This window comes from Beta vulgaris, chromosome 1, assembly GCF_026745355.1.
Source record: "Beta vulgaris subsp. vulgaris cultivar EL10 chromosome 1, EL10.2, whole genome shotgun sequence".
NCBI classification, from domain to species: domain Eukaryota; kingdom Viridiplantae; phylum Streptophyta; class Magnoliopsida; order Caryophyllales; family Amaranthaceae; genus Beta; species Beta vulgaris.
This window is the reverse complement of record NC_079202.1, coordinates 56,465,899-56,488,401: the sequence shown is the minus strand read 5'-3', so window position 1 is coordinate 56,488,401 and position 22,503 is coordinate 56,465,899. Positions and strand designations below refer to the sequence as shown.

Sequence of the window (22,503 nt, the reverse complement as noted above, 5' to 3'; positions counted from 1 at the left end):
TCAAAAACGTGTCAGATTCCGATCCATTGATCTAACCGATCATAAACCGATGCATACCCCTACCTGTTAATATGTGATTTCCACAAGGGGATGTTGCTGTTAGGTTCTTTTGTCCGGTTAAAATATTCGAGTATCCAAAAACCAAATTAAGAATACCCCTTTATATAGATATTTTAAACATTGATATTAAATACAGCTAAAAAAATCTCTAAACAATCACTAAATATCATTGAAAACAATTATATCCTTGTTTTTTTTTTTTTTTTTTTTTTTGAGGGGATTATATCCTTGTTTTTATTTAACCTTCACTTGTGTTTTTTTTTTTCTTCCCGCTCGTACTAGTATTTGACCTTTTTCCTCTTCCATTACCTTGACCCCTGCCATTGCGCAATTTTTCCCATCAATATCATCAATTAACCATTAGCATAAAGTATAAAAGTGACATGTGTTTGCTTATATTGATTTAGATGAATCCAAACATCTCTTAACTAAAAAACCTCGGTCAAAGCACATGAATATTGTAAAAGTCAAAATAATATAGCATAATAAATTTTTTTACACATATATCACGTTCATATCATTTCTAGTAAGTATAAGTAAATTAGTCATATGTAAGCGCTCAGAAATGCCTAAATCCTCTTAGGGAGGAATCCTCCCATGACATTTTTGTAAATACCAAGCAAAGCTTGATCTAGTGGTAAAAGTTTGGCCTCATGACTTTAAGGTCATGAGATCAAACCCCATTAGGGACTCTTTGGAGGTGAGATTTCTCTTACCATCCCCCTCTCTCCCAAGGAGTCTAACCTGCAAATCTGGCTGGTTAAACCTGAGCGAGGTGTCAGTTCAGTAGGGTCCTTCATCTTACCAATAAAAAAAATTGACATTTCTGTAAATAAATAATGGTATATTGCAATTAATAAAGTATTTTTTTAAAAAAAAAAGATAAAATGAAATTAAACTTTATGTTATTCTTCAAAAATGATACTTTAGTATTGTATAATAAATGACAAATGTTATGCACAAAACTATTAATGATGCATATACAACAAATGACAAATGTTGTATAAAAAATGGTTTAAATTTGGTCATGATATCAACAAATTTTCATTCCTTTGAGAAAGGAATTAGACATAGCTCTATGCCGAGGAAATGCTAATAAAGTGTGTGTTGAAAAAACAAAACTCGAAAATGAAACCTTAAGGCCCAACTTCTAAAAACAACCTAAACTCGTGTCCAATATTCTGTTATGTTATGGATAATGTGATTATGTGAAATACAGGTAAGGCCTACTTATAAATGATAAGAGTATAAGCTACTAAAAGCTTTATCAGAAAGAGATTTCATATTTTCAGCCCAAAGAGATACTATAGCCTATATGGCAGTTGACTATGGGAGGAAAAATATAAAACACACAGTTGCTCAACTTGAAGTCTTGAATCGAATTATTTAAGCGTAGTTGTGCAACAATGTAACATTGAGTTGCTGTGCAGCTGTGCTGACTAGGTATAGAAGAAGAATCAGTCTATCCTCTTTAGAAAATCCAAGTCAAATACTTAAACTTCCATTAAATAGAAAGTAACTAGTATTTAGGTTTGGGTTATGCTCCGAGGTTTCCATTAAATAGAATCAGTCTCATATTCATTTAAAAAGTCATTTCATTCATCATATAGATTTTAAAAGTTTTTCATTTATATATCTTCATTAATTTTGATTAAATAAGCAATAATAGTATGTTGGACAGTTGGAGTGATGGTTGGATCTTTTTTTTTTTTAAGAGAAATTTCATTAATTGAGGGCGAAACATCGTCTACAATCAATCAATCAATATATATATGTAAAAGAGGAACTTTTCGGGAGCATAGATCGCGCCACCTAGGATTGCCACGTCATCTTATTAATTTAGAGATAATAAAATTTAGAGTTTGAGAGATAATAAAATTTAGAGTTTGAGAGATAAGATTTTATTCACTCTACGACTATGACACAAACCAAAAAAATATTATCTTTTAGGGATCTATTATAACTAGGAATACATTATAAGTACTACTATACTATATATTCACTCTACGGCTATGATGATTCACATATAAAATCACAAAATAAAATAAAAAAACCTGATTCTTGAGATTTGCCTAAACCATACGATAACATCTAATGAACTGCTGCAAATCTACTAAAGTAGCCAACATTTCATTAACAGCTTCTTCGCATTTGTGGCCACTCAATATCTACTTTATTTTATTTTTAAACTTTTATTATAGTGATATACTGATATGTTAGTTGACAATACTGGTCAACATGACTTCACTTATTAGAGATGGAAACAACCATTGCAATACTAACTTTATATCAACTTTTTTATAAACTTTATTAATAGATAATTAAAGATAATCTAAAAATAAGGGTATAATGACAAATATCTTATCAATTCTTTTTCTACTACAATAATCGGTTTGGGCATGATTTTTTAGAAAATGAAAAAAAATGTGTAGTTTAGCATAGAGGTACTCTTTTAATTAACAAGTGTAGGGGATAAGTAAATCCTTAATAAAGTAAGCGCAACTTTATGAGGCAGTTTGATGAATAATTAATGATGATTTTATTAACATAAAGTAAAGGTAATACAAAATCAATAATGTTAACAAACAATTACAAAAAAAATAATATAAAAATCAACCCGTGCAACGCACGGACTTCAAAACTAGTAGATATTAAAGAAAAACAAGATACAATTAAATAAGGTTAAATCAAATTTGTCTTTGAAAAAACTATAATGAACCAGATCGAGCAATACAGCGCAACCCCCTTGTATTTGCTGAATCAAATAGCTATTGATGAGGAAGTCTATCATTTTAACATAGTCTGGGGGGGAGTATTGTTGATCGAGCCATGTTAACCGCATTCGAGATTTCAATACCTTCATGTTGAGTCTTGAATATATCTGTATAGATTATGTGAAAAGATGGCGACAAGGACATATCTGTCACGAAATTATTCTTGCCGGAAAGTTTCTAACATTATAAATAACCTGCCTTAATTTGAAAAGCTAGACAAAAAGATAGCGCAAGTTAAGCGGCAAAAACTTCTTGGCTGATGGGGAAAAAGATACCAAAAGAGCAGTTCATTGAGCATAAGAGAAAGGTTAGAAATCTAAAATAAATCGTATATTCTTTTCCTTAATTTTTCCTTCCTCTTATTGATTTTTGTCAAATATATACTAATGTCTAATCATATCTTTGTTCTTCTGTTATATACTTCATTCCTAATACAAATTAACATGGAATGTGATATTACATGCAGAAAAAATGGTTCGACAAGAATAAAAGTTGCTGTTTCACGTTATACCCTCGATCCATATACATCACATGGAGTCATACTAATTACTGGTCATGGAACAATTTCAAAGATACCGAGTGAGCTCTATTTTTCTCTCTTGCACATTTTTCATAACATATGAAAAGAGCTCAAGCTATTAGTCCGGCTGTATACAAAATTACAAATATAATATCATGAATTTGTTATAGATGCATGACATCTGTTTAAATGGATCGGATACTAAGTAAAATTTGGTTTAATAGTAAAGATTTAATCTTATTACTTCAAGATTATAGGATCAAACCTCACAAAAAGCTTTTTGAAGGCCTGGGGGAGAGGTTTTCCCTTGCCTCCTTTCTCCCAAAGAGTTTGACCTGCAAACCTTAAAAAGAAAAATCTAAATGAATAAGATATATATTTTATGATATTTGCAGGTGGACTATTTTTTTTTGCTATGAATATGTTAATGAGTTTCCTAACACTATAACTATAAGTACATAATGATTAAATTTCCAACTATCATATTAAATCGGATATCCGTATGTATATACATCGATCTCAATTCAAATATCAATTTTGATGTATAAAACACCAATATCCGTATTAATATCTGATATTTGAATCTTCTTTTCGGATAGATATAGGATAGCCGATTGAGTGAAGGCGTGTATATATAAGTATGAATATTACTAACATTTTTTTTTTGTCCAATACTAGAGATGATTATATTGAAGTCGCAAAGCTAAAGAGTGTATGTTGGCTTGATGTGCAAGGAAAATTGTTGATGTCAGAGCTTTCACCGGGTGTAAATTATGAGATAGTGTACGTTGTTAAGTTGACAAAATCAGCATCAGGGTGGGAACATCCAGTTAATTTGAGATTAATTGTTCCAGGTATAGAACAACCTAAGATTAGGCAAGTTAGCTTGTTAATGAATCCAATAGAAGAATGGTTTGAGCTGAATTTGGGCAGTTTTAAAGCAATAGAGAATGAAGTTGGACAATTACATTTCGATATCATTGAACATAGTGGTCATTGGAAGAGTGGGCTCATCATCAAATCTGCCATCATTAGGCCAAAACAATAGAGCTACGTCATAATTTCCTACGATCTTGTAATGATTGTATGATGTTCAGTTGATTTTTTGTTAATTGGTTGTTTCGTTTGAATAAAAATTCTATGATTAAATGTATTCGAATTTGTAGGGAGTCGTGGACATACGATGTTTTTTTTTGTAGTTTCACGGAAAATTAGTTGTTTGTTAAAAATGAATGAAAGGGCAAACTAGAATATAATGGACAACTAGTTATTAGGTCCCAGCAACGACAATGACTCGAATAATGAAATTTTCATTTACACTAACCCACTTGGTGTAGTGGTAAATATTTTAATATATAAACTTGAATTCACTGGATCAAATCCTATACTATGCAATTTTTACTATTTTTATTATATGTATATAGACTACTTGGAGTAAAATGCCCTTAAAAAGAGTGCTACGTGACACCTTTCCTTGTTTAGGAATACTTTTTACGATATCCCTTGTTTAGTTAAAAAAAAATGTACTAATCTCTTGAATGTTTACTTTTTTTTGTAATGCTATTAGATAGGCCTGCAAGCGTGCCTACTTATTCCAAGTGCACGAGATATCGTAAAATAATGCTTCCTTCGTTTTATAATTATTGCAACGTATTTTATTGGCACATTTTTTTTAAAATTCATGTGAAGTGGAAAGAAAAAGAGAGAGAGATAAATAAAAAGTGCGGGCTATGTGATAGGAAGAGATAGAGAGAAGATATCACCAAATAATATGAAACTCTCAAATAAGAGAAATGTTGTAATTAAAAAAGAAAGGAGCAAGTACTATAACTTTAGCATGCGATATTACTCGATCGTAACCAATTGTTAGGCTGGGAAATGTCTCGAGTATTTATAAGATAAAAATAATATATATATATATATATACTTTGAGTTAAAATTTTATCACCCAAGTCATAGTCCTGTGGTAAGATGTGATGATATAATCATCTAAGAGGACAAACAGGCCGGAGCTCCAGACATGTTATTCAAACTTTTTAATCATTTTTTTAAGGGCATGCCATGTTAATTAGCGTAAAAATGTCACGTTAGCATTGTTGTCTCAGATATTTTCGGAGTCAGGAGAGAAACTAAAAAAATGGGCCCCTAAATTGTAGAGACATATTTACCGAAATTTGCTATTGATGTTAGCTTACATAAACTAGAAAAGGAAATAATTAAGTCGCGAAATTTTGATAAGTAGCAGCGTGCACGGGAAAGCAGGATCCTGCACGGGCAAGCAGAATCCTACTTGGGCGTGCACGCGAAAGAGAAGGTTTTTGGCGATCTCGTTTACACTAGCGCACAGGCAAGCGGAATCTCGCTTGGGTGTGCGCCTTGGTGCATGGGTAAGAAAAATCCTACTTGGGTGTGCACACGAGACAGGGGATTTTGTTATTGTCGTTCACAAATCTACACAGGCAATCGGAAATCCGCTTGGGCGTGCACCCTGGTGCATGGGCAAGCGGAATTTCGCTTGGTCCCGCAAAGAGAGTATTCTTCAATATCATCATTCTTTCAACCCCAAAGCACTCAAAGTCATCTTCTCGCATCCGAAAACCGCCAACTAGACCATCTATTAACTATATTAGCTCCTCTTAGTCACAATCGGCCTCAAGAACCTGAAAATCACATAAAAGAGCCAAAAGTATCTCGAAATAACACAATGATTCAAAAGAATGCTCAAATCATGCAATTAGATCTAAGATGCACTAAAAACTTCATGAAAATGAGACTTAATACCTACCTATATGCAACTAAAAACTGGCTTATCAACGAGAATTAAGGAAAATAGAAGGAGTAAGTGCTTTCTTGGTACCTTTGTCTTGGAACTAACTCTTTACTTTATTTTTCCTTTAAATTAAAATAAAAAAGCAATATACGTTCATTGGAATGGTGTAAAACAATACATAAAGGCACATATTTTAAAAAAATGTAAGTGTTTTGAAAAGTTTATGTAAAAATGAAGGATAATCTATACAAATATATTAAAAGGCGTGCGAAAGAAAGTCTATGTGCCACGTGGCGCTCTCCCTAGGGAGTTTTAATTCATGTAATCCATGTACAATAAAAAAATTTAGAAATTACATAGTATATGATTTGATCCCGAGACCTCAAGTATATATACTAAAGTCTTAATCACTAGACTAAGTTGTATTTAGTGTTATTATCATAAAGTGTTATATTAATAAATGAAATTTTTTCTTACCCGGGCCATAGCCCGGGCCTAATAACTAATTTACTCATTTCAGAATACAGACAGTCAAAGGTAATATCAATTCATGTGCTCCCTTGGGGAGCTCTCCGGTGAGTAACTAAATGAGAAGATATTTGTTAATTATGCACACATTATGATGAGAAAGCTTTGGTAACCAACTGTTTGAGTCCAAAAGAGACTCAAACACCCCAAAAAAACACAATGGTACCATTATAACCTGGCATTGGTATCAAATTGTTATCAGGACTGGTACCAAGCAAACCTTACTTTGGTATCAATATTTTCGAACAATGGTAGGTACCATTATAACCTAGCATTGGTACCAAGCAAACCCTTGCCACACGCGCGTAAAATTTTCAACACATAAAATGACCAAATTGCCCCCGTTTGAGTCCACCAAGAGACTCAAACGGTTGGACGCCTAGCCAAGCTCCATTATGATAAAGTTACAATGTACTATCCGTTCTCACTTCCATCTTTAATGCAATATGCACGTGTGTTTCTAGAGGTAGTTTACAGTTTGAGAAGATGTACGGTTTTAAGATATGATACTACAAAGGCAAAAAATTATTTTAGGAGAGCAGTTGCAATTTTGAAAATCAACAAATTAGATTTAGCTTATGATCTTACCTAAGCTTTTAAAATTCACCCAAACAAGGGAGAATTCCAACAAAAGTTCAATGAAATTACGTCATTATTAGGATGTTCTTCGAGGTTTGTCGATACCACTATTGAAATAGTCCGAGAGGATGAAGCGTTTAAGAACTATTCACGAACTAGAGAGGAGGAGAAAAGGAGAAAGGCAGGAGAAAGGAACCCCTACCACGAAAAAATAATGGTCAATACTAAAGTGGAGGAGCATGACACCTTAATAGAGAAGGTGACGATGAATAATGTTGTAGAAATATAACACAAGATTAACGATACTAGTTCAGATGTGGAATACAATTTTGAAAAAAAAAATCAAAACTTGAGGGGTCCAATTTTCGATTTTGACTATAGAGAATGCATGATACCTATTTGCATATTACCCCCTCAATGTACAGGGTGATTTTAGCAAGGAGAACTTTGAACTACTATGGCTCTTTCTAAAAGCATATGATTAGCATTAGAACTCTCCATCCATCATAGAAGATGGATTCTTATTCGACTACAAATTACCATATATACTTCAACTGAGATGAGACATCCCTTGTTGAAGGCCATGATAAAGGTGAACAAGCTCCAAGTTTAGCTCCTGAATTAAAGATCAGGCTACAAGTGTGCATGGATTCTCAAAAGTCGAATTGTGTCTCTTCATTTGTAACTTCAAGTGCCTCCTTCTGCTCGCCAACTAAGTCTACTTTACGTATCACCAATTCTTCCACCAGAAAGTTGACAATCTCTTCTTGATCCCACTCAAGATTCAGACGACTATATGATGTTGTAAAGCGTAGCAATCCCTTTTTTCTAACCCTTGGTTTTGCAAGTGTGTGTTGGTTCCCAAGAGAAGTTCATCTTGTTATATTGATGACGTTTGCTACACTTGTCGGAGGAAAGTTATTCCCCTACCCCCATCTTCTAGTAGCTAATCTTGTTCATGATAACTCAGTTATGTAGTGTTAGTTTGTTCTGTAAAATTTAATTTCAGTTTTAGTTAATATATGCAAAAAAATTCCGATGTAAAAAAAAATGCAATTTGCACTTTGCAATACTAACTAGAATTTGGGGGAGGAATATATAAGAGATGAACTCCTCAAATGTTTGAGGTTAAGAGATTAAATTTGACAAAAACAATCTATCGATATGAATCTCTTTATAGCATCGTTCCCTTCTCAATGAGTCTTGTCTTTAAAATTGGACTAGTTGATCGAGGGAGGAGCTGGTCGAATACTTTTGGTACTTTGCAATAGTAATGCTTAATATCAATTGTTATAAGCGTACTCCTCCATTGCCTAAAACATTAGCCTCCTTCGATTGACACTCTCTTTCTCTCTTGTTCTACATTTCCTCCAGTATTAAATAGTTATAACATTTCGACTTTTAAATTCGTTAATCTGCAACAAGTTAATATTGATATATCTAATTATATATACAGTAATAAAAATTACGAAAGGTTGATAATATGAAAATATATATGTAAACAAAGGTAATCACATTTTTCGTAATAATGTCTACATTTAATGTAGATTTTTGTAGAAAAAAAAAAGGTTAAAGAGAGTATGTAAATAGTGTAAAAACGAGATTATTGATACGAGATTATTGTTCACATCAGGATTCATGTTTGGTCACGTCTCATCCTAGCTAGAGGACCGAGTTATTAACCAAAAAACAAATGAGGATGATCGTCAGCTCAATCGGGAGCTATATTATAGAGATAATCACTACTTAATCTGGATTTTTTTTCATGTTAAATATTGGTACAGCTATGAGACAAAATAGAACAATTGCCTTTTAACAGTAAGGAACAGTTATATGACTATTACTTAAATAATTAATCCAGATTAAATAATGATTATCTCAATACTATCTCATCTTTATATTTTTGTAAAGGGAAAATATATCGGTAGGAATTTATAAGCTTATCCACTTATCCCTATAGAGTATAGAGTGGTCCTGTGATGATAATTCTACTTTTTCAACTTGATTAATTAGACCAGTTCTAATAAAAGGAAGATTATGTATCTTAGTATTTTTCTCTTGGGTGATAGAATTACATAATCTTAGTGACATAAGCAATGTTGTGACTTAAGAAAGAGTCCAATGTGACATGGCAATATACTTAACATGTAACAAATTTTTTTTTGACATCAGGGAAACTTACAAGAACTTTAAAAGGTGTAAGAAGGAATACTAACAGTACGTAAGTATTAGGTCGTTAGGCCATGAGCTTGCTAGAGTTGTTGCCGTTGAACATTAATAATGTAACAAAATTAACGGTTGGATCAACCAGCTCTAATTATTAAACTAAACTTCATAAGTACCATAAACCATAACTATTAACTAAAGAGTAAAGACCCACAAGCGTTAGCAAAATAAACATAATTGACTAACCCAAAACTACCATAAGTATTAATTTTGGCTAATTAATCGTTGCGCTCTTCTGATTGCGCTCTTCTGATCCATTTTCCCTCAAAATAGCCCACATAATTTTGGCTAATAGTTATTGTATCTTGGTTAATATAATGGTTTTAGGTTCACAATTATGTTTTTAATTTGTTAACAATACTAGTTATGTGTTTTGGGTTAATAGTTATGGTTTTCTAACAACTATGGTGCAATCCTACTTATGCAACATTAGCGCCGAATTGTCACTCCTACGTTGTAAGTACCATGAACCAGCAAATAAAACTTGACTCACTTAGTAAGAATCTTACCTTAACTTAGACCTTAAAGGCCTGGGATTCGAATATTTACTAAGTAGTGAGGGTATTCAATTTGAAGGTTAATATTCCCTTACGTTTCTTACTCGCAAGTGTCTGGCTACAAATATTTAACTAAGAAATCGTGAGAGTTGAGATTTGATTAGGATCTTCTTCTTATCATTATTTGTTTATATAAAAAGAGCTAGGAACGAAGTACCACATTTTTATAACATTTTGTCATTACTTAAAATCAGATTGAACAACTTGAGCTCCCACTAGATGTATAAACAAAAAGAGCTGACTTTGGGTGTTTGGAATATCATGGACTTTGTCAATATTCAATTTGATGCCAGTTAGCATTCTTTAGTATGTTTCCATACTGGTTATATAAGTACAACCCAGTTCATCAATCATCATACAAACATTAAACACATATAATACTCAAATAGTAAGATCTAAAGCTGCATTTCCAACTGTTTTTAAGCTCCCATATTTCTCTTCTTTTGTTTTTCCTTTTTCCTCAAGTCTGCAATTCTAACTTCACTAGCTTCTCCAACTCTTATATTCTCATTTCCTTGTTTCTCCACCATTGTATACCTGTATTCCTGCCCAACAAAGACATCTCTTTTCTAAAACAAAAAACTAAAAAAAGAAAGAAAAAAAATTTCATTGCTTTTCTTAGAGCTCTATCTTTTCCTTTCTTATTGCACCATAACTTACAAAAATTAAACCTCAGTTCACTAATCCTAGTTTGTTTTTTCTGTTTAACAAAGGAAAACGGGTTCAATGGCTGATCCGATTTCACTTCTAGCAGCTCCTGTAATAGAAAAAATCACAAAAGATGCTTACAAATTTGGTAACAAGAAGTATAATGAAGTGTATGGAGTGACAGTTGAGATTGAAAATCTGCAAAGCTACTTAACTGCTATATCAGCAGTTCTTACAGATGCTGAACGCTGCTCTAGAAAACCCGAGCAGCTAACAGATTGGCTCACAAAGCTCAGAGCTGCAGCTCTTGATGCAGAGGATATGCTGGGAACATATGCTACTGAGGCTGCTTTGAGAGAGATGAAGAATCATCCTGCACCATTTGACTGGCTCACATCTCGTCTAAATGCAGCAAATAACATCAAGAAAATTGTGGGAAAGATGGAGCACATTTCCAGACAAAGGAACCAATTGCAGTTCAAGCCAGAGGATTATGGGGGAGAGTGGACTGATCCAACTACTTGGATTGGACTGCGCGAGACGAATGCTAGGCAGCGCACCAATGAGGTAGTTGGTAGAGATGACGAGAAAGAATATATTGTTAGTTGGTTGCTATCTTCTGAAGAAGCATCTGACAGCAACAATTGGCGTGTCCCCGTTTTAACCATCACCGGGATGGCAGGTCTTGGAAAAACAACCCTTGCTCAGCTAGTTTACAATGATGAAAGGATCAGTAAGAAAGGAGACGAGACATGTCGTTTCAAGAATGCTGTGTGGGTTAATGTCTCGATGGATTTTAGTGTGGAAAGAATTCTCAAAGAGATGGTTGAAAGGCTAACAGATATGGTACATGATAAGGTTTCTCGGACTTCAGTTGAGTCAGGTATCCTTAAAGTCCTTGATGGAAAACCTTTCTTCCTCGTACTAGATGATGTGTGGGTTAATGAAAGATTAGACTGGGAAGATCTTCATAATTTTCTCATAACATGTCCAAGAGGGAGCAAGGTCTTGGTTACGAGTAGAGATGATAAAGTCGCAGCACGTTTAGGTGCAAGCCTCCTGTATAACTTGAGCGATCTGAATGAAGATCACTGTTGGGATTTGTTTAGCAATGAAGTCCTTTTAAGTAGAACCTCGGATCTGGGAGATGATAAAAAGGAAAAGGAGGAGATTGGTAGAGAAATCATCAGAAATTGCAACTTTCTTCCTTTAGCCGTGAAGGCAATGGCAGCCATATTACGAGGGAAAATACTAAGATTTTGGAAGAGAATCCAACGAAATGGTGTCTGGAAAACAGATGCAGCCAATCAAGTAGCTGGGGCTTCACATATTTTGCCTGCTTTGAAGTTGAGTTATGATCATCTTCCGTCTTCTCTCCTCAAGCAGTGTTTTGCATTCTGTTCTATCTTCCCCAACGGTCATATGTTTGACAAAGACGAACTCGTTAAGTTGTGGATAGCTGAAGGTTTCATCATGCTTCCTGATGGAGAGGATACACTGGAGGAAGTTGGAGGTGATTATTTTGATGAGTTGCACGGTAGATCCTTCTTTCAACTCTTAGACATCGACAACAAGGAAAGGTTCAAAATGCATGACTTGATTCATGATTTAGCAATATCTATATCGATTGCCTCATATCAAGTCGAAGAAAACAAGACTCACTCAATCCAACATGATTGTCGTCATGTATCATTCCTGTGCAAAGATGTTCAGAAGCCTGCTCTTGAGATTCTGACGGCTAGGAAGTTGAGAACTTTACTATTGCCCGTAAGTGATACTAGAGATTTCGGCAAAACCCTCAACAAAATGTTTCAAACTTTAAGGTACATGCGGGTTTTAGATCTCAGCTCAAGCACCATAATTGAGTTGCCAAAATCAATTAAAGAGTTGAAGTTGCTGCATTATCTTGACCTGTCAAGAACAGAAATAAGATTGGTTCCTAAAGGTATTTGCAAGCTCCTGAATTTGCAAATACTGAAACTCCTTGGTTGTCTTTGGCTTCAAGAATTGCCAAAGGATCTTGGGAACTTGAAAGATCTTAGATATCTTGAATTAGATGATATGTTTTGGTACAAATGCTCCAAATTACCCCCAAGATTAGGAGGCTTAACTGGCTTGCATAATCTCCACCGTTTTCTAGTTCATTGTGAGAGTGGGTATGGAATTGAAGAGCTAAAGAATATGAATCGTCTCGAAGGTATGCTACACATTTCTAAGCTTGAAAATTCAGGTGACGCGAAGGAAGCACAACTTCAAGAAAAAGCGGGCATAAACAAGTTGATACTTGAATGGAGCGAGGAGGATGCTAATAATCCACAAGACCGAATATTACAAGAGAGCATCCTTAATGATCTCGAACCTCACAGTGGCTTGCAAGAGCTTCACATACGACAGTACAAAGGAGGTCGATTTTCAAGTTGGCTGGGTAATGGAGTGCTACAGAACTTGCGCAAGATTTCCTTAGATCACTGTGTAAATTGCAAAATCCTCTCTCTCGGTCCTTTACCTCACCTTCAACATCTTACCATCAAAGGAATGTTAGAGTTGGAGGAATGGCTAGAGAGTACGACATCATATCGTTCCTTAAACAGGCTGACTATAAGTAACTGCCCAAAGTTGTGGAACCTCCCACACAGGAGCTTATGCTCCCTCGTGTTTATGAAAATCAAGCAATGCCATGCTCTTAAGGCGCTCCCACTCACACCCTATTTGCAGTTTTTGACGCTTATCAATAATGACTTGCTAGAAGATTGGAGTGAAGTACCGATGGCGATTATTGTTGATAGAAATCACGAAGGTCCTGATGTCCTACGTTCACCACAGAATCTCCAGGGGAACAACAATATCTTGCAAGAAGATCGCATACTTATTGTTACAAAGGAAATAGGAGGTTTAGAAGATGGGCTTTATATGTTAGCCTCATTTTTTAAACTCTTGGAACTCAAAATGGTGAATTGTCTAAGGCTGCAGAACTTGCCGCTAAGCTTTGCTCCTCAGAAATTGAAGATAAGTGGATGCCCTTTACTAACAACTCTTCCAACCCAACAAAACAGCCAACGTCTTCAGTATCTAGAACTAGATAAATTCAATGGTGCAAGCTTGTTAGACACAATGCAAAGTTCACCCTCCTTAGACGCGCTCACCATTTCCAACATCACCAACATCTCCTCACTACCCAAATTACCTCACCTTCCAAAGCTACGATCCTTGTACATTCACAACTGCCAAAATCTTGTCTCTTTGTTACATGAAGATGGTTTGCTGACAAACTTCACCTCCCTGAACTTTCTGTCAATTTCAGGGTGTCAGAAACTGCTGAATTTTCCTGAAGTACTTCCTGCATCAATCCACTGCTTGATCATCAAGAGCTGTTCTGAGCTCAAATCATTTCATGCTGAAAGCAGAAACTATCTCACAAGCCTTACATTACTTCAAGAACTATACTTAGAGGATTGCTCTAAACTCGAGTTCTTGCCAGAAGATGGGATTCCAGCCTCTCTATCGCACTTGCGCATTCGAGGTTGCCCTATACTCACACAGAAATGTAAAGAAGACGTAGGAGGAAGGTATTGGCAAATGATTAGTCATGTTGTTGACCTGGAGCTTGATTTCATTAATACTCTTGGATCCGAACCATCTCCTACTTGCTGCTTCAAATGAAGATAACGCTTTGCAAGTAATAGACCGAGCCAACTATTTGGCCTAAACTATTCATCTTAAGTAATCATACATTCATCCCCGAAACTACAAAGTTCAAACTATTTACCCTACTTCTTCCTCCTTACACCACTAGTCTTTCCCATCTATCATGTAACACCTCTACACGACATCATCTTCCTTATTATAACTCAAATTACTTATTACCCCCTATATACATTACTCCCTCCGAGTTTTTAAAACTGTTTTTTCCTTAAATGGTTGTTTCTTTTTAATTACTATATTGTTTAAACTTATCTTATTTAAAGTACTTGACCCATCAAAAGGTAATATATTTTTATTGTTTTTCACTTTTCTCCTTTATTTTATAAATAAATGGGCTCAAAAAGTAACCTTTAAGAAACTTGAGATTGACATTGCGTACAATCTTGTGCAAAAGACAATGTAATAAAAAAAAACAGAGGGAGCAATATGTTACCTCCAACCTAAACACACTATTGTAAATAAAATAAGCAACTAGCTAGTGTTTGGGTCGAATAATAGCAGCTTTGATGATGAGCCCGGTTTTCCAATGACCTCCATGTTCAAAGATATCAAAACACACCTCTCCAATTTCATTAGCTTTTGCTTGGAAAGTACCCAAATTTAACTCAAACCATTCTCCTCTTGGTTTCATCAATAAACTAAATTGCCTTATCTTAGTTTCTTCACCTGGCACATTTAATCTTAGCATAAGTGGAAGCTCCCACCCAGATGCTGATTTTGTTAACTTAATAACATACACACACTCATAAGTTACTCCTGCTGATAGCTCCGACATCGCCAATTTTCCTCGCACATCAAGCCAGCACACGCTCATCAGCTTCGCGACTTCAATGTTATCATCACTGTTTATATGGACCACAATATTAATTATGCTAGTATTACGTATATAAACAGTGCTGGTAACATGTTCACATACTACCTCTGTTTTTTTTAGTTGCAACGACTTCTCTATCCGTTTCAAAATATAAGGTATTCACGCTTTATGAAAATTTACTTTGACCACAAATATCTCTCATAATATGATAAATAAAAATTATCAAAAATATCGTTGGATTCGTCTTACGAAATACTGCAATAACATTATTTTTAAATTTTCTTTCAACATAAATTAAGAGTAATTAACAATCAAAGTTCGACTTCGATCAACATACGTGCCTTATATATTGAAACAGAGGGAATTTCTACTAAATACTCCATATGAAATCAAATCAATAAGCAACAATCAATCCACCTTATAAATCAATTAATTCAAACTAATTCATAAACACATTAAAGTTGACCCAATTACTATATACTAGTACTAATTATTATGATATTACGGTTCAAAACTGACCCAATTCATAAATTAAAAGCAAATTAGTCATGGAAGTAAAATTAGGATGAGGGTGTTCATCATTTAGTGGTGCAAAAGGTGACAAATTTATGTGTATGTGCATATAGTTCTTTTTAATCACTTCCACAATCCAGTACTCGTAACTCCAATTCTTGTACCTTCTCCCTAGTCACCCATATCACCGGACTTCATTCACTCCTAAAAAAACTTACTATTATTACCTCCAAGATTAGATTTAAGTAAGTCAAACATACGTAATAATTTAACAAATCATAACACGAAACTCGCAACTAAGTATCCCCTGAGCCTCACTTTTGTTCTATAACATGAAAAGCATAAAATAGAGATGATCGATAGAGAACTTACTCAGTATCTTTGAAGCTGTTCCAAGACCAATACTGCAGATGACCCAAAGTAACGAACAAGGATCGAGCATATAACATGAAACCACAACTTCCATCCTTCTTATCAAACCATTTTTTCTGCATATAAGAAAAACCATGTCAAAATGGTAGGAGTATAATTTTAGAAAGGATAGACAGAATAATTTTTTTTTATTAGGAAATTAAGTCAGCCCAAGGTTAACCCCTACAAGGCTATCAGCTTGTAGGAAACACCAACACATTGGCTGGTAAGGCATGCATAGCATGCTAAGGAAATACTCCAGCATAATACTATGCTGGGGTAAAGATCAAACCCCTGACCTCAGGGGCCAAGGGAGAACGCTCTACCCACTTGAGCTAACTCCTATCCTTAGAAAGGATGGACAGAATAGCTTCACAACCTTTCTCTTGTGTTCAAAGAAGAGTTCCTCTGTCTTCAATGCCTTCTTCACCATTTAAGTTAAAAGTTTTAGTTACTTTTCCACTTTCTTTTTTTGACGAGAGTTTTAGTTAATTACTTTAGGTTTCACCAATCATTTGGAGTACATATAGAAGCAACTGAGGGAATCCTTGATTCTAGAAATGAAAGATAAACACAGCTAAGTTTCCTTTTCTGTTAAGAAATTTATGAGAAAACAGCAAAAACGTGTTTTACTTCAGAAACATGGACCACTGTTTTAGTACTTTTCCAATTTTCCAAGACCAGTAGATGAGTACTATGATTTATAAGGAAAGTTCAAAGTAGAGTAAAATGCGTGGGTTGATGAAAGTGAAGGAATTTAATTAGAGGGAAAGTGAAGGGAAAAAGCTTGGAAAGTATCAACTTCATGTATTACTCCTACATTTTGTGCCACTCGAAGTTCTATAAGTATGAACTCCCTTAACATCTGTATGTCATTCATCACACAAACACATTTATTGAGATACCCCATTTTCATATATACTTCCTCTATTTATTACCCTCCTGCGTTACTCACAGCTTCTTCTTCTTCTCTTTGTTTCTTGTTCTCTTTGTTTCTTTCTCAAATCTGCTAGCTTTAAATAAAACCCTTTAAACACACACAAACAAAGAAAAGATGATCATCGTTGCTTTATCTTAGATCCTCACTTTCTTCATTGTTGCTACATAATCTACCCAAAAATTTAACTTCAGATAACTATTCTATTCCATTTGTGCTTCAACTTCCTGAGGATCATATTCTCTATTAAAAAACAATATCATATCAATGTCTGACCCAGTCTCACTACTGGCAGGACCTATAATCACAAAGATTGTAGATTTAGCAGTTGCCTTTGGCAAAAACAAGTATGATCAAATCTATGGGGTCGAAGGTGAGATCGAAAAGCTAACGAGCAACTTAAGCTCCATTGCATCAGTGCTTAGAGATGCTGAACGTTGCTGTTCAGATTCAAAATCTGAGCAATTAGCAGATTGGCTAACAAAGCTTAGAGATGCAGCTCTTGATGTGGAGGATATACTGGAAACTTATGCTACTGAGGTTGCAATGAGAGAAAAGCAAAAAAATCTTGTCTCAGTTTCATGGCTTTCCTCTCGATCAGATGCTGCAAATAAAATCAAAAAGATTGTGGCAAGGATCGACATAATCTCCCAAGAAAAGGCTAAATTCCATTTCAGGCCTGAAGACTATGGTGGAACAGAATGGAAGCCTCAACCCACTAGAATTGGCTTGCGTGAGATGAGTTTCCTACGGGACACGACAGATATTGTTGGCAGGGAGGAAGAGCAAGAAGAGGTTGTCAGCTGGTTGCTCTCGGAAGAAGAGTCTGACAGCAATGGACGTGTCCCTGTTTTGCCTATCATAGGAATGGGAGGCCTCGGGAAAACAACACTAGCTCAACTAGTGTATAATGATGAGAGGGTCTATAATAAGAAAAATGAGGCGTGCCATTTCAAGGTTGCTATTTGGGTTAATGTCTCAGTGGATTCAAGTTTCGATAGGATACTCAAGGAAATGGTTGAAATTCTTACAGAGATGAGACATGATATGATTCCTCGGAGCTCAATCCAGTCTCGTATCCTAGAAGTCCTGGATGGAAAACACTTCCTACTAGTACTCGATGATGTATGGGTTGAGAAACTAGATTGGGAACCTCTTCAAGAGTTCCTGAATTTATGTCCAAAAGGAAGTAAAATCTTGGTTACCAGTAGAAATGGTAATGTCGGAAAGATTATGGGTGCAATTTGTACACATACCTTAGGCCACTTGTCAGAGGAGCGTTGCTGGGACTTGTTCAAGAAGAGAGTCTTTCTAGGTGAATCATATTCAAAAGATTTAGAAAAGATAGGTAGAGAAATCATCCGTAGGTGCAACTTCCTCCCTCTAGCAGTGAAGGCAATGGCGAGTCTGTTGCGTGGCATTGATGATATCACTAAATGGCAGAGAATCTTAAGAAATGGCATTTGGGAATCAGAGCAATCAAATCTTGGAAATGGGGCTCCAAACATTTTGCCCTCTCTCAAGTTGAGTTATGATCATCTCCGTCCTCAACTAAAGCAGTGTTTTGCATTCTGTTATATATTCCCGAAGGGCTATATGTTTGATAAAAAGGATCTGGTCAAACTGTGGATAGCTGAAGATTACATCCAGCCGAGTGGAGAAGACAAGATGGAAGAAACTGGAATTGATTATTTTGATGAGTTGCTAACTCGGTGCTTCTTTCAGTTCTTAAATATCGACAACAAGGAGAGGTATAAGATGCACGATCTAATGCATGATCTAGCGAAATCTGTCTCAAGTGCTTGCCAGCAAGTCGAGGAAAACAAACCTAGCTCTATTGAACAGACATCGCGGCATATATCATTTCTCTGTAAAGATGTTCAGACACCTGTGATAGAGATGCTAAAAGCTAAGAAGCTGAGAACTCTACTGCTACCGAACAACTACCCTAGAGATTTTGGCCAAGCTCTTGACAAGATGTTTCGTGCCTTCAGATACATGCGAGTTTTAGATCTCAGTTCAAGCAACATAGTTGATTTGCCAAAATCGATAGGAGATCTAAAGTTGTTGCGTTACCTCGACTTATCAAAAAATGAGATAAGGTTTCTTCCTAACACCATTTGCAGCCTCTACAATTTGCAGGTACTTAAACTCCTGGGGTGTCTTTGGCTTCTCGAATTGCCAAAGGAACTTGGAAACCTTAGAAATCTTCGATTTCTAGAGCTAGATGAGATGTTTTTGTACAAGTGTTCTACATTCCCTCCAAAAATTGGAGGCTTAATTAATTTGCACAATTTCCACTCTTTCCATGTTCGACATGAGCGTGGATATGGAATTGAAGAGTTGAAGATGATGAACAGTCTAGAAGGTACACTACACATTAGTAAGCTTGAAAATTCGACTGATGCAAAGGCAGCAGAGATGAAACAGAAGGAAGGGATTACTAAGTTGATACTTGAATGGAGCAAGGAGGATGTTGATCCACAAGATCAAACGGCGCAAGAGCGAGTCCTTGAAGATCTTGAACCTTATCAAAACCTTCGGGAACTTCACATACATCAGTACAAAGGAATTAGATTTTCAAGTTGGATGAGTAATGCAATGCTCCAGAATTTGTACAAGATCTCCTTAAATCATTGTGCAGGTTGCAGAACACTCTCTCTTGGTCCTCTACCACACCTTCAGGAGCTTATTATCAAAGGAATGTCACATTTGGTTGAGTGGCCAAATACACTATATCATTCCTTAACAATGCTAACTATTTCTAAATGCCCACAGTTGCAGGAACTCCCACACATCTTCCCAAATCTCAGGGTCATGAAAATCAAGCAATGTGATGCACTAAAGGCTCTGTCGGTGATGCCACATGTGATGTTTTTGACCCTCAGCAACAATGCCTTGCTAGAAGATTGGAGAGAAGCACATATGCACATTGTCCAAAGGAAACGTGGAATTCAAGATGTCCATTCAGAACGATATTCATACATGGCTCTTCTAGAATTGAAAATTATCAATTGTCCGAGACTAAAAGAACTGCCACGAATGTTTTCCCCTCAGAAGTTGCAGATAAGTAGGAGTGCTCTTATAAGAACACTTCCAACCCCACAACACAGCCAACGTCTTCAGTGTCTGGAACTAGATAAATGCAATGGTTCAAGCCTCATCGAATCAATACCGAGCACAAACTCGTTGTACTCACTGATAATTTCCAACATCACCAACCTGACCTCATTACCCAAATTACCACATCTTCCTCAGCTACAAGCTTTGTATATCCACAACTGCCAGGATCTTGTGTCATTATTACATCCAGATGGTACATTGCAACACCTCACTTCCCTCAAGCTTCTCTCCATTTCAGGATGTGAAAAGCTCGCGGCATTTCCAGAAGAGGGGCTCCCAACATCAATCGAATACCTGAGTATTCAGAACTGCTCAAGGCTGCAATCTTTTCCTACAACAAACTATCTAGCAAGCCTTACATCACTTAAGGATCTACACCTGGAGGACTGTGCAAAACTTGAATCATTGCCGGCAGATGGACTTCCCCCCTTGCTCCAGCATTTAAGCATTCAAGGATGTTGTCCACTCTCACAAGAATGCAACAAGGATGAAGGGGGAAAGTATTGGCAGATGATCAGTCATGTTGCGGATTTGGAGCTTGACTCTATCATGGATCCTGCACCAGAATCATTTATTGGTCCTAAGAAAGGTTACTTTGCTTGTCTAAAAAGCAAATAAAGCTTTTCCCCATATAGTTAAAGCCAAAGTGTAATCAGCCTGTAGAAATGGCAAAGATAAACATACCTTAAGAGACAAACTACATACACTGTCTGCAGCTTCATACATGTACGATTTATCATGTGTATGAATTTCACTCGAAGAAGGAAGTTATTTTAGATCCTTTTTGATGTAATATATTCCTTAATTCTAATGTAATTATGTTTATAGTATATGTTCAGCGTAAGCTACAAGACTTCAAAAACCCAAAAGAAAAATATTATTGTCATTGGTTTTGGAACGAAACACTTGTAGAGTTGTATCTAATCTCTCAGACATTGCCAAAAGCCAAACCTATCTATCAGTCAATTGTCCATTGTAACATTCTTCAAAACTAGTTAATATATCTTATTGGGATATAAGAATTAAGACAATGGGCTTAAATCACATTTCTTTGTTGCATTTATATACAACATATTTAACTCACAATAAGGTGAATTCCCTGCATTTAAACAAAAACTGGTAGCATAAAACAGTAACATCTTTTTCAGAGGGTATGAAAGCTAGAAGTTGGATCAACCATTTGAATATCGGTTTTATACTCTTACAAATTGATATCAAAAAAACAAAAGCCATTTACAATCTATACAAATATATTAAAAGGCGTGCGAAAATAAGAAACTGTGTCACGTGGCGCTCTCCCTTGGGAGTTTTAGTTCATGTAATCCATGTACAATAAAAAAATTAAGAAATTGCATAGTCTAGGGTTTGATCCCGAGACCTCAAGTACATATACTAAAGTTCTAATCACTAGGCTAAGTTGTATTTAGTATTTAATCATAAAGAATTATATTAATAAATGAATTTTTTTCTTACCCGAAGTGTAGTCCGGGCCTAATAACTAGTTTAATTCGGTAAAAGTCATCACCGTCAAATGACATTGATATTGATTTTGAAACAAGCTTAAAAAAACCCTATTCATGCACGTGTACAACATCAAGTAGAAAGTGATAAATAATAGGGTATCATAATCGTATTCCTAAAGAACAATTAATTACAATAAATCTAAGGTATGTTATATTAATTCTAAACAGAATAATTTTGGTTGGTTCTTAACTAAATTACAGCAAACCGAAATAATGAAATTAACTAAACAAAATTGGCTAATGCAAATATAATTAGGAATTTAGGAGGGCAAATAGTGAGAGAAACTCTACGACAATCGAATCCACCACTATTAATATGCTCAGTAACTTAAAAAAATATGACCAACTAGGTGACATAACCTATCTAACTAAAGCATAAATTGCTCAACTTTTGAAATCAGAAATCATCAAATACCATTGCATACCAAACATCACAATCTCAAGTACAAACACAAAGAAAGTAAATTAGATAAATAAAGCAATAAACCATTTTACAAGAAATATTATCAATCTATAATAAAAACAATAATGAAGCCAGTAATAGTAAGTATAATTATGCAATTATTAAACCCAAAACAATATTGAAACAAAATCAAACCAGTAAAATCATACTAAATACTAACCGGGTTTTATCTAAATAGAACAAGAAATTAGGTACTCAAAAATCAAACAATCCGACTTTCGTGGACCCGGTTCACACTAAAAATAGTGTGGACCAGGCCCACGCACGTGACCCGTTAAACATTACTAACTTTTAATTACCAAAAATGCGTGATTTTCTCTCTCTTCAATACTTCCAAAATCCGCCACTTTCTCTC

The 22,503-nt window shown here is 35.3% G+C and overlaps 3 protein-coding genes and 1 pseudogene across 3 annotated transcripts; 3 read left to right on the top strand and 1 right to left on the bottom strand.

Annotated features, from left to right (window-relative positions):
• Positions 1-727: 727 nt before the first annotated feature.
• Positions 728-4,507, top strand: LOC125499550 (protein PHLOEM PROTEIN 2-LIKE A1-like; annotated as a pseudogene).
• Positions 4,508-10,617: 6,110 nt separating this feature from the next.
• LOC104890768 (putative disease resistance protein RGA3) lies at positions 10,618-14,368 on the top strand. The gene has a single exon (XM_010676361.4). The coding sequence runs from the start codon at positions 10,741-10,743 to the stop codon at positions 14,320-14,322; it is 3,582 nt and encodes a 1,193-aa protein (XP_010674663.3). The 5' UTR covers positions 10,618-10,740; the 3' UTR covers positions 14,323-14,368.
• A 103-nt stretch (positions 14,369-14,471) lies between these two features.
• Positions 14,472-16,628, bottom strand: LOC104889455 (lectin). The gene is made up of 3 exons (XM_010674681.4): positions 16,482-16,628; positions 16,064-16,179; positions 14,472-15,206 (listed from the first exon to the last, which is right to left on the bottom strand). Exons 1-3 carry the CDS (start codon positions 16,533-16,535, stop codon positions 14,840-14,842), a joined length of 537 nt encoding a protein of 178 aa, XP_010672983.2. The 5' UTR covers positions 16,536-16,628; the 3' UTR covers positions 14,472-14,839.
• A 507-nt stretch (positions 16,629-17,135) lies between these two features.
• LOC104889464 (putative disease resistance protein RGA3) lies at positions 17,136-20,992 on the top strand. The gene is made up of 2 exons (XM_048639579.1): positions 17,136-19,679; positions 19,818-20,992. Exons 1-2 carry the CDS (start codon positions 17,307-17,309, stop codon positions 20,778-20,780), a joined length of 3,336 nt encoding a protein of 1,111 aa, XP_048495536.1. The 5' UTR covers positions 17,136-17,306; the 3' UTR covers positions 20,781-20,992.
• The last annotated feature ends 1,511 nt before the right edge of the window (positions 20,993-22,503 follow it).